At 41.5% G+C, this 13846-nt stretch overlaps 1 protein-coding gene across 1 annotated transcript; it reads right to left on the minus strand.

Moving 5' to 3' along the window:
• Positions 1-46: 46 nt before the first annotated feature.
• Positions 47-13573, minus strand: LOC118223891 (14-3-3 protein zeta-like). Its single transcript, XM_035410929.1, has 6 exons — positions 13429-13573; positions 11972-12365; positions 4861-4981; positions 2249-2412; positions 1603-1698; positions 47-1149 (listed from the first exon to the last, which is right to left on the minus strand). Exons 2-6 carry the CDS (start codon positions 12266-12268, stop codon positions 1090-1092), a joined length of 738 nt encoding a protein of 245 aa, XP_035266820.1. The 5' UTR covers positions 12269-12365; positions 13429-13573; the 3' UTR covers positions 47-1089.
• Between the last annotated feature and the right edge of the window lie 273 nt (positions 13574-13846).

The raw sequence follows: 13846 nt of genomic DNA on the forward strand, positions 1-13846 counted from the left end.
GTAGACGTAATATTGGTTTAAGAATAAATGAACAACATTGCAAAGCTTGGTTTATAAAACGTAATTATTTTTATTCATGTCATATAGCCGTTACGTAGGGCATTGGACATTTTCACAAGGCTTCTTGGGGACTACAATCAATGATTAGCAAAACATAATAGTGGTCCAAATCTCTAAATGACACTCAATGGACTAACCGGACGCCCTCTTACATGTGCATAACCCTGCATTGAAAAGTATTAAACCCAACACTTGCACCTGATGAGCACAGCATCGCCTCCCTCTCCAGTGTAGGACATGTAGGATTCAGCTTTTTTTTGTCATTTTATTTTTGGTCTTCAGAAAGTTCCCCCCGCCCCCCGCAACCCTGTTTATTCAGGCGTGTTACAAAGTCAGACTGAAGTGAGAACCGTATCTAAGAAGGAGTGCTTAGCGACCTCGGTCTGTGAAGAGCCAGGCTGTGTGACTTCAACACCCCCCCCCCCCCTCCCCCTCATAGCAGTACCAAACAGCCAGCAAACACAGGGTCACTCCAGGCTAGTACAGACTATTACAGCAGCTGGTACTCTACAGCACTGTGCAGAAAGAAGACAAAAAGCAAAAGTCTGAGGAACATGTTAATTTAAGCCAGTTTGACAAAGAAACCCTCACTGCCATGGTACGCTAACCGCTAGCATTTGAAATTTTCAAATGCAATCTGATAAACTACGTGAACATGCACGCAAGCCCTGAACTGCCACATTCATATTCAAATTGTATTTCAAATGGGAAATTTACATCAATATAAAGTGAAGCTCTTAATACTTTTCTACAGCAGAAACTACACATATGGAAGGCTATGACAAACACAAATTAAGGAATGGAGGTTTTTTTTTTTGTTTGTTTGTTTGTTTGTTTCCAATTTCTTTCCGAAAGCTGCGCTGTGAAAAACTAAATGGCTGAATTCCCTTTAACAGCTCTTCAGTACTGATGCATTTTCATTGCTAGGAGATTTTTTTGTATGTGGAGCAATAGGAATGGAGAAGTGTAAAAAGGTTTCGTCATTTCGTTCCCCGTTTTTTCCCATTTGGCAGAGGAGTCGGTGTGCGTCTAGCTCTCGCCGCCCTCTGCTGGCTCGCCTTCGTCCGCTGCGGTGTCAGAGGTCCATAACTGCAATGAAACGCGTTTGTTAAAAGTGCTCTCGCAAACACTCAATCACAGACACAATCACAGAGGAGGACGACAGCCTTGACACCCTTTTACGACTTGTTCTAGGGTCAGACAGTAACAGGAACCAGGGGTAATGAAAATTGTACTGCAAACCGACAAGTAACTCTGGTCCCTAATTTTCGATCCACCCCCCTCCCCCTGCGCACGCTCACACGCACACTGCAAGTCACCATATGCAAAGCCTACTGTATTTATTGATTGTCCTCTTAAGCTTCAAATTCGAAAAATACTTTTAATGACACACGTAGTAAACAGAAGAGCAGAGCAGCCTAAGATGCCCCAAATTCTCTACTGCCAACAGAACAAATGCATCTCATATCTTTACAAAGTCAAAAGGTGGGAAAATTACAGGTAAAGGGTCCAGAAGTAGCCGGAGGGGTGGGTAAAACTTACTGTGAGGTTATCCCTTAGCAGCTGCATAATGAGAGTACTGTCTTTGTATGAATCTTCATTCAGTGAATCCAGCTCAGAGATGGCTTCATCAAAGGCCTGTGACAAGTTAACAGGACATAAGCAGGTCAGGTGGCAAATGTACGTATGTATTCGGTGTCGCCAGTAAGGGTCACTAGAGTCCTGGCTACACTCATAATCCAACAGTCTAATGCTTCTCGTCTTCATAAAACAAACGCTCCCTTTAACTGAGCTGAGAGCCTAGCACGGCAGCCTAATGCATACATCAGGACAAATTAGCATTGTAGCATAGTGCATGTACAATAGTGCATTCAGCAGATTTATTAAGCGTGGTGCATACAGCATAATGAGTTAGCCGTATAGCATAGCACAAACTGGAAAGAGTTAACACTGTAGTATTGTGCATAAAGCAAAGTTAGCAGTGTTGCACTGTGCAAAGAGCAGAGACGGCTGCCAGTGTAATATAGCACAGACAGCCGAAATAAGCACGTTTTAGCAGTGTGATGTTGAGCACAGCATCGTGGACAGGATTAAGGACAGCACTGAACACAGGTTTATAGACAGTGTTGAGCAGTGTTAGCCTGGCACGCTACAGTTTGATGAAGACAGGCGCAGTGAAAGGACTGACCGTCTTGGCCAGCTTGCAGGCTTCTTCAGGGGAGTTGAGAATCTCGTAGTAGAAGACGGAGAAGTTGAGCGCCAGACCCAGCCGGATCGGATGAGTGGCCTGCATGTCTGTCCTGCTGATCTCAAATGCTGCCTGGTACGCAGCTTGAGAGCTTTCTATGGTTTCTGCACACAAAAAAAGACAAAACAGGAAATTCAGTCATCACTGCGCATCACCTGAATCACTATTCACATGCCTGTTACCACAAATGTCTACCATACACTATAAAGATCCCTAAAATGACATGGACAAGAGTGCCATTATATATGCGGTAATGTACCCTTATAGCATGAAAGCTACCTCCACCCCACTGCCACAAACCCCACTGCTTAAAAAAACATGGACATTTTGTAATACACAGGACTGTACCATCTTCATTACAAGGGTATCAGATAAATCAGTTTCCTTGATTTATATTCAGAAATTAACTTTAACAGCTAAACAAAATGCAAAAAAGAATGATATAAATAATGAAGCAAATAAGGTGGTAGACTAGCCATATCAATTTAAAACACAGTTCTACTTAGCAACAGTGCAGGTAATATCGTTTTTGAAGCAACTTTACTCCCCCTCCTGGCTACTGTGTGTCTGTGAATCACATCATGACAACTTACTCTCAGGAAATATTCAGGATGAAAACCTTACTTCCACACACAGTTCATGATGTCTGCTCTTACCAAGTCAATGTTTTAATTTTAAGCTTGTATTGTTTCTTGGATGTAGGTGTTAATGTCCATTGATTCCCACCATCTCTCACTAACAATTTAATTTAATGAAAGCAGAGATAAAAGCATTTGCAAGGAAATACCCTGTTCATCCCGATTATTTAATAATTTTCTGGAGGGATTGTATTCTTAGCACCATTAGAAAAAAAGAAAAAAAAGACTAAAACTGTGTGTGCTGACTTTTTTCTAAAAAAACCTCAATATATATGGAATGAAAAATATATGGCGAGAAGATAATTTGTAACATTTTAACAGATTCTTTATTCGTAAACCACTCATGGTTAGATGACTATCAATGGTTAACTCAACACCCAGTCATGGGTCAACACCACTACAGCAGATGATGACAGGGTTATTAATTGTTAATGAATGAATGAATCATTGCATTTATATAGCTTTTCCGAACGATCAAAGTGCTTTACGGCACTAGTGTGTGTGTGTGTGTGTGTGAGTGAGGGGAGGGGGGCTGTAGGGACTGCTGGTTATAGGGGCTCTTAAATCATAGATTAGCCTGCTGAAATTCAACAAAAATAAATTCCTATAGGCCCCAAGTGCAGAAGATGATGAATAAAGAAGAGTGATAATTCCCACGGTGAACAACAGTAATAACAGATCAGATGAATACAGGAAGGTGACATTTCACTAGCTGAATGAGGTCACAACTCACAATGTGAGTAAGACTGAGAATTCACCAGGTGAACACAGAAAAGTGGCCAATCACTAAAGGAAGTGGAAAATTCCCTAAGAGAGTACAGAAGAGTGATAATTCCCCACTAGAATTAAAAATGCAGTCAACCAAGTCAAAACTAGTGGTGTAGGATAGGGATTCAAAGTAAATGTATTTTGACAGTATGACGGACCGTGTTTTTTTTTTTTTTACCAATGTTTTCACAGCATGATGGTATTGATCTTTTTGTCCCTCAAAAAGGCCTGCTAGTTTAAGACCTCTTGCTAAAATGATCGTCTCGACCTCAGGTCTACCTGGAACCTTCCATTCCAAGCAATTTTTATTTATTATGTTTTTTTGCAAAGGCAGATCACAGCCCACTGGACAACCTTACCATGTGTGGTTCAACACAAGGGTTAGTATTTTTTCACGTTTTTTCAGAGCCCAATCCATTCTTGTTAGAAACAAGGTAGAGCTGCAGATCACAGAACTAGCCCACATAACAAAATCACCAACATTCAAGCTTCGAAATCTTTTTCCTGTGTGCCAGGGGGCTGTCTGAACAATCCCAAGTCCTGATTGGCTCAGACTGAGTAATGTCCGTCCCACCTCCAGAGCTGTTGCTTTACCTCATGCGGTGGCCAGTGTTGGTTAGTCATGCCAGTGGCATAAATTCCTCGAGGCTGATGCCACATTCACTAGCTTCCCACGATTGTTCCCTGAGGTTCCGAGAGGCCTGCAGTTTTATAGTCCTTCTCCCATCTGTCTCCAGGGGCTGTCCGCTCAGCCAGTTGTTTTACTATCCCCATAAAACTGGATTACCTTCCAACCCTCCAGTGGGGTTTCAGAGGTCACTTAAGTTTAACTGCCTGTCTGCGGTTTGCTTTCAGGTAAATTGTCGCCACTGAAGACACCCCATGTGCTATACAGCCATCGTTCCTAAAGAACAGTCTTTATAGCAAGGCTTATTGCATGTCGCTAACTAGCTAACATCAGTGGATCAGGGCATGAAACCGTTAGCAGCCGATATACAGCTAGCCATTTGTAACTACAATTGTGTTGATTCATATGGTCTGGTGCACTAGGCTGCATTATCTTTGCATGCTCAAATACTGCATTCAGATTTGGACTAACGGTACATCTCTGGTCTAACCGCGAAAGAGCCCTTTTGAAAAGCTTACCTTTCTTGTCGTCTCCAGCAACTTCGGCAAGGTACCTGTAGTAGTCTCCCTTCATCTTTAAATAGAAGACTTTGCTCTCGGCGTTCTCAGATTTGGGAATTAAAAACTTGTCCAGCAGGTTCTGAGGAAAAGGAGAATTTAAAAAAATCATCAGCAGGGGTTTAGGGTTCTGCAGGAATCTGGGATAGGTGATGCTCTGCCACCGATGTGCATATGGGACAAGCAATGCCTTATTTCACCATGGGTAATTCTGTCAGGGCAGCCCCACCGTGTTTCTGCAGATCTACAGTGCTGTAGGTTTTGACTCCAACCTTAACAAAGCACACCTAATAGAACAGCTAGACTTGTCATTGAGCTAGTATTTAGTAGAATATGGTGTGCCAAATTAGGGTTGGAGAGAAAACCAACAGGACTGTATACCTCCAGGAACTGGGTTGGGCTGCTCTGTTCCATGGAATTCTCAGTCTTAGTAGGTCTATTGTCATAGGAAACGGAGGCGGGGCCATATACTGCCATCTCCCCTCTGCTACCCACAGCTGTCCCCTGCCTAATATTATTTGTAGTTTTCCCCCCTCCCACTGAAAGCCCTGCGACTGGAGCCACTCCTCAGCCAGCCCCCACATCCCCCGCCCCCCGGCTCCAGCTCAAAACCCCACCCCAAGAAGCTTTCACCCACCACACACCCAGTCCAGAACCCATTGGACGGACTGAAAATCCACTTTATACCTGGGTCCCTATAAAACCCCTATAAACCTACACCACTGAAACAGCCAACACAAGCTCCCCACAGAGTCTTGTCCATTCCAAAGTTTCTTTCTACATGTCATGTACAGAAGTCTTCCTTGCCACTGTCACCTTTGGCATGCTTTTTATTGAGGTTCGAGGCAGTAATGTGACAAATTCATAGTAGAAATGTGCTATATAAATACATGTGGATTCGATTTTACATGATTGTGCATACGGGATAAGTGCTGATAGGTGATGGCTTTTTTTCTCTCTTTTTTTTTTATTCAGATGGTATAAGTGATGTGGGAGAATCCAACGTTCAGGGATTAGCTGGGGAAAATGCCCCTTAAACCTGCATGGTGCTATGGCAAACCGCACAATTGTGCTTCGCTGGAAATGCAGATGCCTGGGTGAGGAAATCTGGCAGCAACTTTTTGCTTTACTTTTCCCTCTCACACTCACAGCGGTGAGCCAATATTAGGGCCGTGCGGAGAGGATATATTTAGCGTGCAAAGTCACTCGAAAGTAGTCTGCATCGGGGACACGCCTCAAGTGTGTTAGACAGACTTTGCCCCAGATTCTGCCTGGAGAGCAGGCCAGGATGCTGCTCTCTCTCTCTCTAACATGGCACACACTGGCCGCTTTTAATGAGGACAGTTGCTTGCTGTATTCCACGCCATTTGGTGTACCAGCAAATAAAGTACAGATGCCTCCACGGGGAAGAGAATATGCTGTGTTTGAGGTCAAACGATGTGGGCTTTTCAGGGCCCAAAGGCAATGTGTGGGGAGCAGAGGAAGAAGTAGGCCACTGCAAGGTCAATATGCGCATCTGATTAAATAGAAAATAAAGAAAATAAACGCATTTAAACAATCTTTCAAAAAGAGTTAGTGTACTTAACCTGCAGCCTTTCTAAAACTTTTTTTTTTTTTTAATGTTCCCAAATGTACCATAAAAAATTGTTCACGCAAAAAAATAAATAAGTTCTGAAAACATAAATTTTTTTGCACTCCACACTTGAAAATGACAGATTTCAGCCAATTATATCATCTGGCCAATGGAGCAGTACTGAAAAGCTTTTCTGGAGTCTGATCACACCACGTACATATCTGCATATCCCATTTGCAATCTGAAATCCAACCACAGAGGGAGAGGTGCAAGTCTGAGTGAATGACAACAGGAGTTGGTCTTAAAACACTGACAGAGTCACGGCCATTATAATCCCTCCCTCTCCACCTTAGTCGATAAGTGGTGAGAGTCCTGGTGCTTAAAAGGATGCCGGGAATAACAAACATGGAGACTACATACTGGTGGTGGTTGAGGCAAGTTTCTCGTAATTTACAGTGAAGTGCTTTGAGATCCTGAGATGAAAGAGCTACATGAAAATGATCCATTATTAACCGACAGCAAGGTTTGTTTTCCTAGGTAGGTACCGGAACGTGCAACATTTTTTTCCTGCATTGATATGTCTTAATCAGGCAGCCAAAGTGTTTTTTCCAAGCCACCTAAGCTGTCTATAGGAAAAATCGTGCACCCAAAAAAAAAAAAAACCCCTGAAAATGATAAGACGTCTGTGAGTTTATTGGTACAGTCTTTGTGGGAATGATACTGAATTTCAAGTCTTTTGAATTTTGACTTCTTTCAAGTTTACGCGCAAACTTAGACGCGTTAAATTAACTACAGTAGAATCAGCTTAATAGCGTAAAAGATAGAGCTGACAGCCACGTGTTCCACTCAGTCATCCACCAACGTGACTTTGAACAGAAATATCCTACCTTGGTAAATTATTGCGGTTTTGAGTCTTTATGGGACAATTGTTGGTTTATGCCACATCTGTTGACATAACACATATTTATGGATCTTTATGCAAGGTAAATGGACATACAGTAATTGCAGGAAAATATCAGAAATATGAACCAATGGTTTATGCAAATATGCAATCTCTTTACAATGGAATGAATGGAAAATGGTTAGGGATTTGGCAATTATATGCAAATATCCAAATCATGCAATAATCCATTATGCAATTAAGTGGATTCTATACTGCACTGAAAACAAACTCAAAAACAAAATATTTCCTGCAAAGGTTATCACATTCCTCCATTCCTTTAGGAGGTGGCAGAGACCAGAACTGCAAAAGTAAAAACCTGAAATAGCTACGGTAGCAGCGTTATACATTACGTTATTGATGGGGTTACATCTATCAAGTGTTACATGTACGGCCATTCTCCCCTGCAAGAAAGACCAGTAACAAAAAGGATGGTACAAGCTTTGGAGTGAATGTATAAAATGTATTTAAACACAGTTAGCTGGATTCATTAATTAATATTTGTACCCTTTTGAGTGACAAAAATGAAAAGCATTTCAAGATAAATTACAATTCTAAATACCAAATGACCCCCTTACAGTGTATAAATCCTTCAGTATAGGCTATATTCCCCCCCCCCCCCCCCCCCACACACACACACACACAATTCTGGCACTTGCAATATGTAACCCTTCAATAAATATATAAGTTGTTCCAATTTTTTTTTATCTTTGTCACACGTTTCCTTTTTACAGCCTACATCTCAATGCAAAAGTGGTGGCCTCTTAAAGACCAGATCTTTACTTTCTATATGTAGCTAAACATAGGGAGATGACGCGTTGAGTTGATGGTGGCAGTAAACTCGGACCTGCCGCAGTTGCTGTCACCACCTAAGCCCTAGTTTGACCCAGGAAAGGTAGGCACAATCTAGATGAAGTAACGGTCCGTAAACATGGCTAAGATTCCGCTTAATGTAAGAGAGCTAGTACTCTCCCAATCTCGTCTCATCAAATCAGAACGATGGCCCTCCCCAATGAGCAAATAAGTTAAGCCCCACCCCCCTACAGATAACCACAAACACACCTCTCTGCTGACATTTCCAACTCCACATGCTACACCTCCTCCATCCAAAAGCCAGACACAATCTCACTATACAATAGCCACTATACAATAGTTTTCACCTGTTCTTAATTAGGCTGTAAAGGCTAAATACCCATTTCACCAGGTATTAAACTCATTGTACAATATCTATTATACCAAGTTTTACCATTATCATCACTGTAAAATACCCATTTCTCTAGATACCACAGAGCCATATTCTTAAACAGGCTCCTTTTCCCTGTATCGGTCAAAATGACCAGTTGACAAGACTCAAATGCATTTACTTACGATACGGTAAATATTAGCAATTTATTATACTCAATGTGCTCTGACACAAAATTATTTAATGTGTAATAATGTTGGAGTTAATTATCAATTTTCTAGCTACATTGATGTGAATGTGATTACAATGGTTTAAAACATTATTTTTAGCATCAAGTTAGCAAAGCTATCTGTATCCGATGGTGACGCCAAACATTATGCTGATTACGTGAAGGAGCAATACAGTGGATAACCCACTGCGATATGAATAATTAGCAGCTGGCCAAGGTTAATACTGTAGCCTGTTCTGAGGTAACACACAACACTTACATTTCAATATGAACGAAATGAAGATCGAGGCTCTTAATTTTCCTCTCAAAGTGCACCATATTTGTGCATTTGACTGTTAAAATATACAAACCTTTCTCCTTGGGGGGCATGCCCCTGCACGGCCCTAGAGGGTTCAGGGTCCCCATTGATATTCCAAAATCTGGGTTATGGCTTCACATTTGTTACAAAGCTGTTTACTGTAAACCTAGGTCTAATTAACATGTCTGACCAAACACAAGTGACTCTTGACTAAGACGAACCATAGACAGCTTAATGGGGAGAAGCAGGTTATTATTTCATGTCTTTTTAATCAATTCTATTGTTATATTATGTTAGCAGAAAGTAGCCCACTAACATTAACTAGCTAGCTATGTCAAGCACAATGTATGGCAAAAGAAAGCTATTTGGGGCAGTTAAAATGTTTTTAAAAGTTTCATAATTCCAGGCCCGTATGTTAATTTTTTCTGTTACAAGTGTACACGTCTGCATGCTTCTATTTTTCAACTTTAAGTCATTTAGAATGAAACGTATACTACAAATTAAGGGAAAGTCACCTTTTACCTCAAAATATGAAGCAAATGCTACGGCTTCCCCCCTGGTCCTCCCACAGTCAAAAATAAATTTCTTTCAAATTTGTCAACTCATTTGTATAGCTATTTAAAAACGGGGGTTGGTTCACATTAAACCAATCGGTGATTTACAGGACTGCTAGCTCCACCCCATAGTTGCTGGTACCTTTTTTGGTACCTCACTGGAGGAGTAGCAAAATTTAGTTCCGAGACCTATGGTAAGCTTTTGCGGGCGATGGAAACTAACCCAGAACCCGTGAGCACGGTTTCATGGCATGGTACAGTGCGGCAGCAGAAAGGGGGCCCACAACTATCATTAGCTACAGGGAAATGGGTAATAAGCTGAACATATATTTCCAGTAATACAGAGATCTAAATAGTTAAATAGCTACATTGTTTAATCATACTAGGCTACTGGTATTACAAACAAGATGGCTACTACTCCATTCTAGTTAGGTTCTGTTGCTCAGAAAATGCCACATTTTAATAGAATTTTGAATCTGAGACAAAAGGGTTTTTTTTTTTTTGTTTTTTTTTAAGCACACCGGCTAGCAATGGCCAGCCAATACTTAGTTCACAGATGATAGCTCAGTTACCCGTCAGCCTTTATATGAAAATAAACTCACAGTTTAATGTAAACTGCAGATATTTCCTTTTTTCTGTAATGCTGCCTTCTGTATCCACTGCAAAACCAAAGTTAAGACATGCAAGTTCCCCTTACAAGTCTGTACTCTATTGTGATGTTGGCAACAGCCTGTTGCTCAACAGCTTTTAATGTGTGATATATGTGCTACAACAGCTACTATATCTGGTACTAAATACTGGCTAAGCCTGTGCCAACTACAGTCTACACGTCTGCTGGGCAGTGTATAATATGCAGTCGCATCACCAAGACAACATTTCAGTTTGCAGGATTTTCCCCACCTCATCAGTCAGCCTGCCTGCAGCAGCTGTGCTTGAAGTACAGTCTTCTAATGCTATGCCTGTATAGCTCACTGTGGAGTGTAAAAAAGCAGCAGTTGGCATCACGTGCTTCATCTGAGAATGTACTCGTATCTGTTCTCTTAGAGCTAGAGGAAGTTACAGTGACAAAGTGGGTCTAAGAATGCAATTGGTATCACAAATTTGGAGTAAGAGAAACAAGGGAAATCACGGCTAAATAAAACTTGAAATGTCTAAAGAGCTTCAGTTACTCAGAAAGGAAATCAGGAATTGGATTCAGCCATTCAAGATGACTGGTGTACTAGAACTCCACCCATTCAAACATACCTTTGGCCATTTAAGGATTTGGGGTGCCCAGTCACCAATGTAGCTGCTTTTGTCACATTCTGGCCTGCACTTAAGCTTTTGTGAAATACAATATGCGATTCATTCTGGACGAGGTGGGGCACGAGCTAAAAGACAACCTTGAAGGTTGCAATACTTAAAGATTGGTACTAACGCACATGTACTTTTACATCTAGAGAATATACCAATGTAATAACGTACACTGCACCTTGTGTTTTTCAGTACACAAATACTTCAAATATATTTGTTTGAAGTATTTGTCATACTGACAAGCAGAATGAGACAAGAAATCTCTTCAATAACGTAATGTAATTATGCTGTACATACAGTACATCTATTGCTCTAAAAAATGTTGGTCACGTAACTCGGGAGAAAGTAATTATGTTTTCTTGCATTTAAAGTCGCTCTGGATAATAACCTCTGCTAAAACAACGTATGCGACCAAATCTCAACTTCACAGCACAGGTCACGAGGGCCGTATGGGTTGTAAAAATCCAGGCATACCTTCCCACAAGCGGAGTGCCAGGGCACAGTCAAGGTGCGGTTTCCCCGGTGGAAGAAAAGTTTCTGCGATTCCTTATATATGTATTGATCCGAACTGCTGGAGAACGAGGAAGTCGTATCGCCCACACCCAGCGTAGTGCAGAGTGACCAGTGGTGCATAACCCGTTCGTTCACACAAGCGTAAGGTCAGCAATGCAACATAGAAGTCCATGCACGAGACCCTGCCTTCAATGCAAGGTGAATCAACTAAAACGCGCATATTGATACGATTCCACCTAAATTGCACGTGTAACCAGGAATATTACTGCGCAATAATTGCCCAATACCATAACATCAGGTACTGACCCAGCTGTGTCCAATGAATATCGTCCCACGTCTCCCTGTTTAATGAAAGCGGCAATAATTATCTGGGTTTCATGCAATAATGTCACTACGAATATCACAAAATTTCAGTGACACACTGGGTTTTAATAAAAATGGGGGGGGGGGGGCGTAGTAACAAATGTCTATTAGTTTGCTACAACTTACCAGTACGTCTTGACAGATTTCCTTCAGCTCGTTTTCCACCTTCTCGCGGTACGACTTGGCCATCTCCGACTTCGTCTCACTCCCTTCGCTCTTTTGTTCTATGCTGGATATCACCCTCCAGGAGGACCTGCGGGCTCCTACCACATTCTTGTAGGCGACAGACAGCAGGTTCCTCTCTTCGTTGGACAGTTCGACTCCCAGCTCTGTTACTTTCTTCATTGAAGCGGCCATATCATCGTAGCGCTCGGCCTGCTCCGCTAGCTTGGCCTGCTGAATAAGATTGTTTTTATCCTCCATTTGTATTTTTTGGGGTTTTTATACCTTTCGTTTTTCGCGTTAGGTACTATTTAAATCAGTGTCCGGTCTGACGAATCGCTATTTATCCTTTGGAAACCTGTGGACAAACAGAAAACATTGATTCAATGATTGTTGCAAGTTATCTAACGTTACTATTGCAGTTATTTTATTCATTAGCTAGTTAATTGTGTAACTAGATGGTTTTCATTTGTTAACTATATAAGTATATGCGTCTTAAGTATTGCTAGCTAGGTTAATGTTAGAGGATAACTGTTAGCCAACACCTGACCGTAACGTACCCAGTATAGGTAAGGTTCGCTAACAGAATAACGTTAACTACACCATTTCAGTGTAGCTACCATTGGCTAGCGCTAAACCTTAATGAAGAGTAGCTCGGTAGGAGTCAAATTAACAACAACCTATCTAGCTAGCTATCATATCTAGTTAAGTTAGTTCGCTAATGTTAGCCATTTCGCTAAGACTTAACATCTAGCTGGTTAGAGCAGTTAGCACGCCAAAGTTATCGATCATCCGTTAGCCGAATAACTAATATTATGATAACATATCCAACGAAAATTAACAAGCTGTTTGCAAATACTAAACATGGCTGGCTAATAAGATATCTTGCTAGTATGCTTCCAACAATTGTCAAAATAAGCCAGTGGTTTGCTCAAAACACTAGTCTACCAAGCTGACTGCAAAATTAGCAATGTAGCAAAGCGGTACTACATCATAACATTAGTTTAGCCAGTATCATGCACTAGAAAGCTCGGAGCGGGAGAGCTGGCTAAGTTCTTCCATTGTGTCAGATGTAGGGTAGAAATTTCCCAGTCTTCTACCATACAACGTTTCAATTACGTTACTTTCTTTTAAACGAGGCTATGCTTAAAAACAAGAGCATATAGTACCACTGAATAAAAAGCGTGAATGCAGCTCATGCCCGTTTTAACAAGGAACAATGCATTCACGAAACTATTTATTTTGTAGGTAGAAATGACAAAATGGATGCGGCACAAGAGTGCCGCTATGTACCCCTTTCACACTGCCAGATCTGTTCCATTAGTACTCCCAGAAACAAAACATCGAAACCCTTGTTTGTTTTAAAATTTGCACCGATCAATCACTATATATTTTAAAATTTTAAAGTCCAAAGTCCAGACCTTCTGAAAAGCGACTTCTCACTTGACGTTCTGGAATTCCGTTCAGCTCCTCCGAATTGAACTGCTGTGCGCTTGGGCAGAGGGAGCTACAAAAAAAACTGTAGTATAGCTTCTCAACCAAGCATGATAGAAAGGGCGGCACCAGTTTAACTTGTTACCCAATCATAAAGTGAATTTTGCTACGGTCAATCACCATAGTTCAAAATATTAACCAGTGAACGCTTAGCGCGGGGAGTGAAGGCGGGCCTTGTGGGACAGGTTTAGCTGGCCTGTCGACTGGCGCTACTCGACGGGGTTTCTTCCAATAAGAACAAGGGAGAAACGTCACTATTGCTATGGTTATCTTGGCCCTTTTACAACACCGACGACGAGGGCACTCTAGCACTACAGTGAACGAGGCGTGGCAGGGCAAGATGGA

The sequence above is a fragment of the Anguilla anguilla genome, chromosome 1 (assembly GCF_013347855.1).
Source record: "Anguilla anguilla isolate fAngAng1 chromosome 1, fAngAng1.pri, whole genome shotgun sequence".
Classification (NCBI taxonomy): Eukaryota; Metazoa; Chordata; class Actinopteri; order Anguilliformes; family Anguillidae; genus Anguilla; species Anguilla anguilla.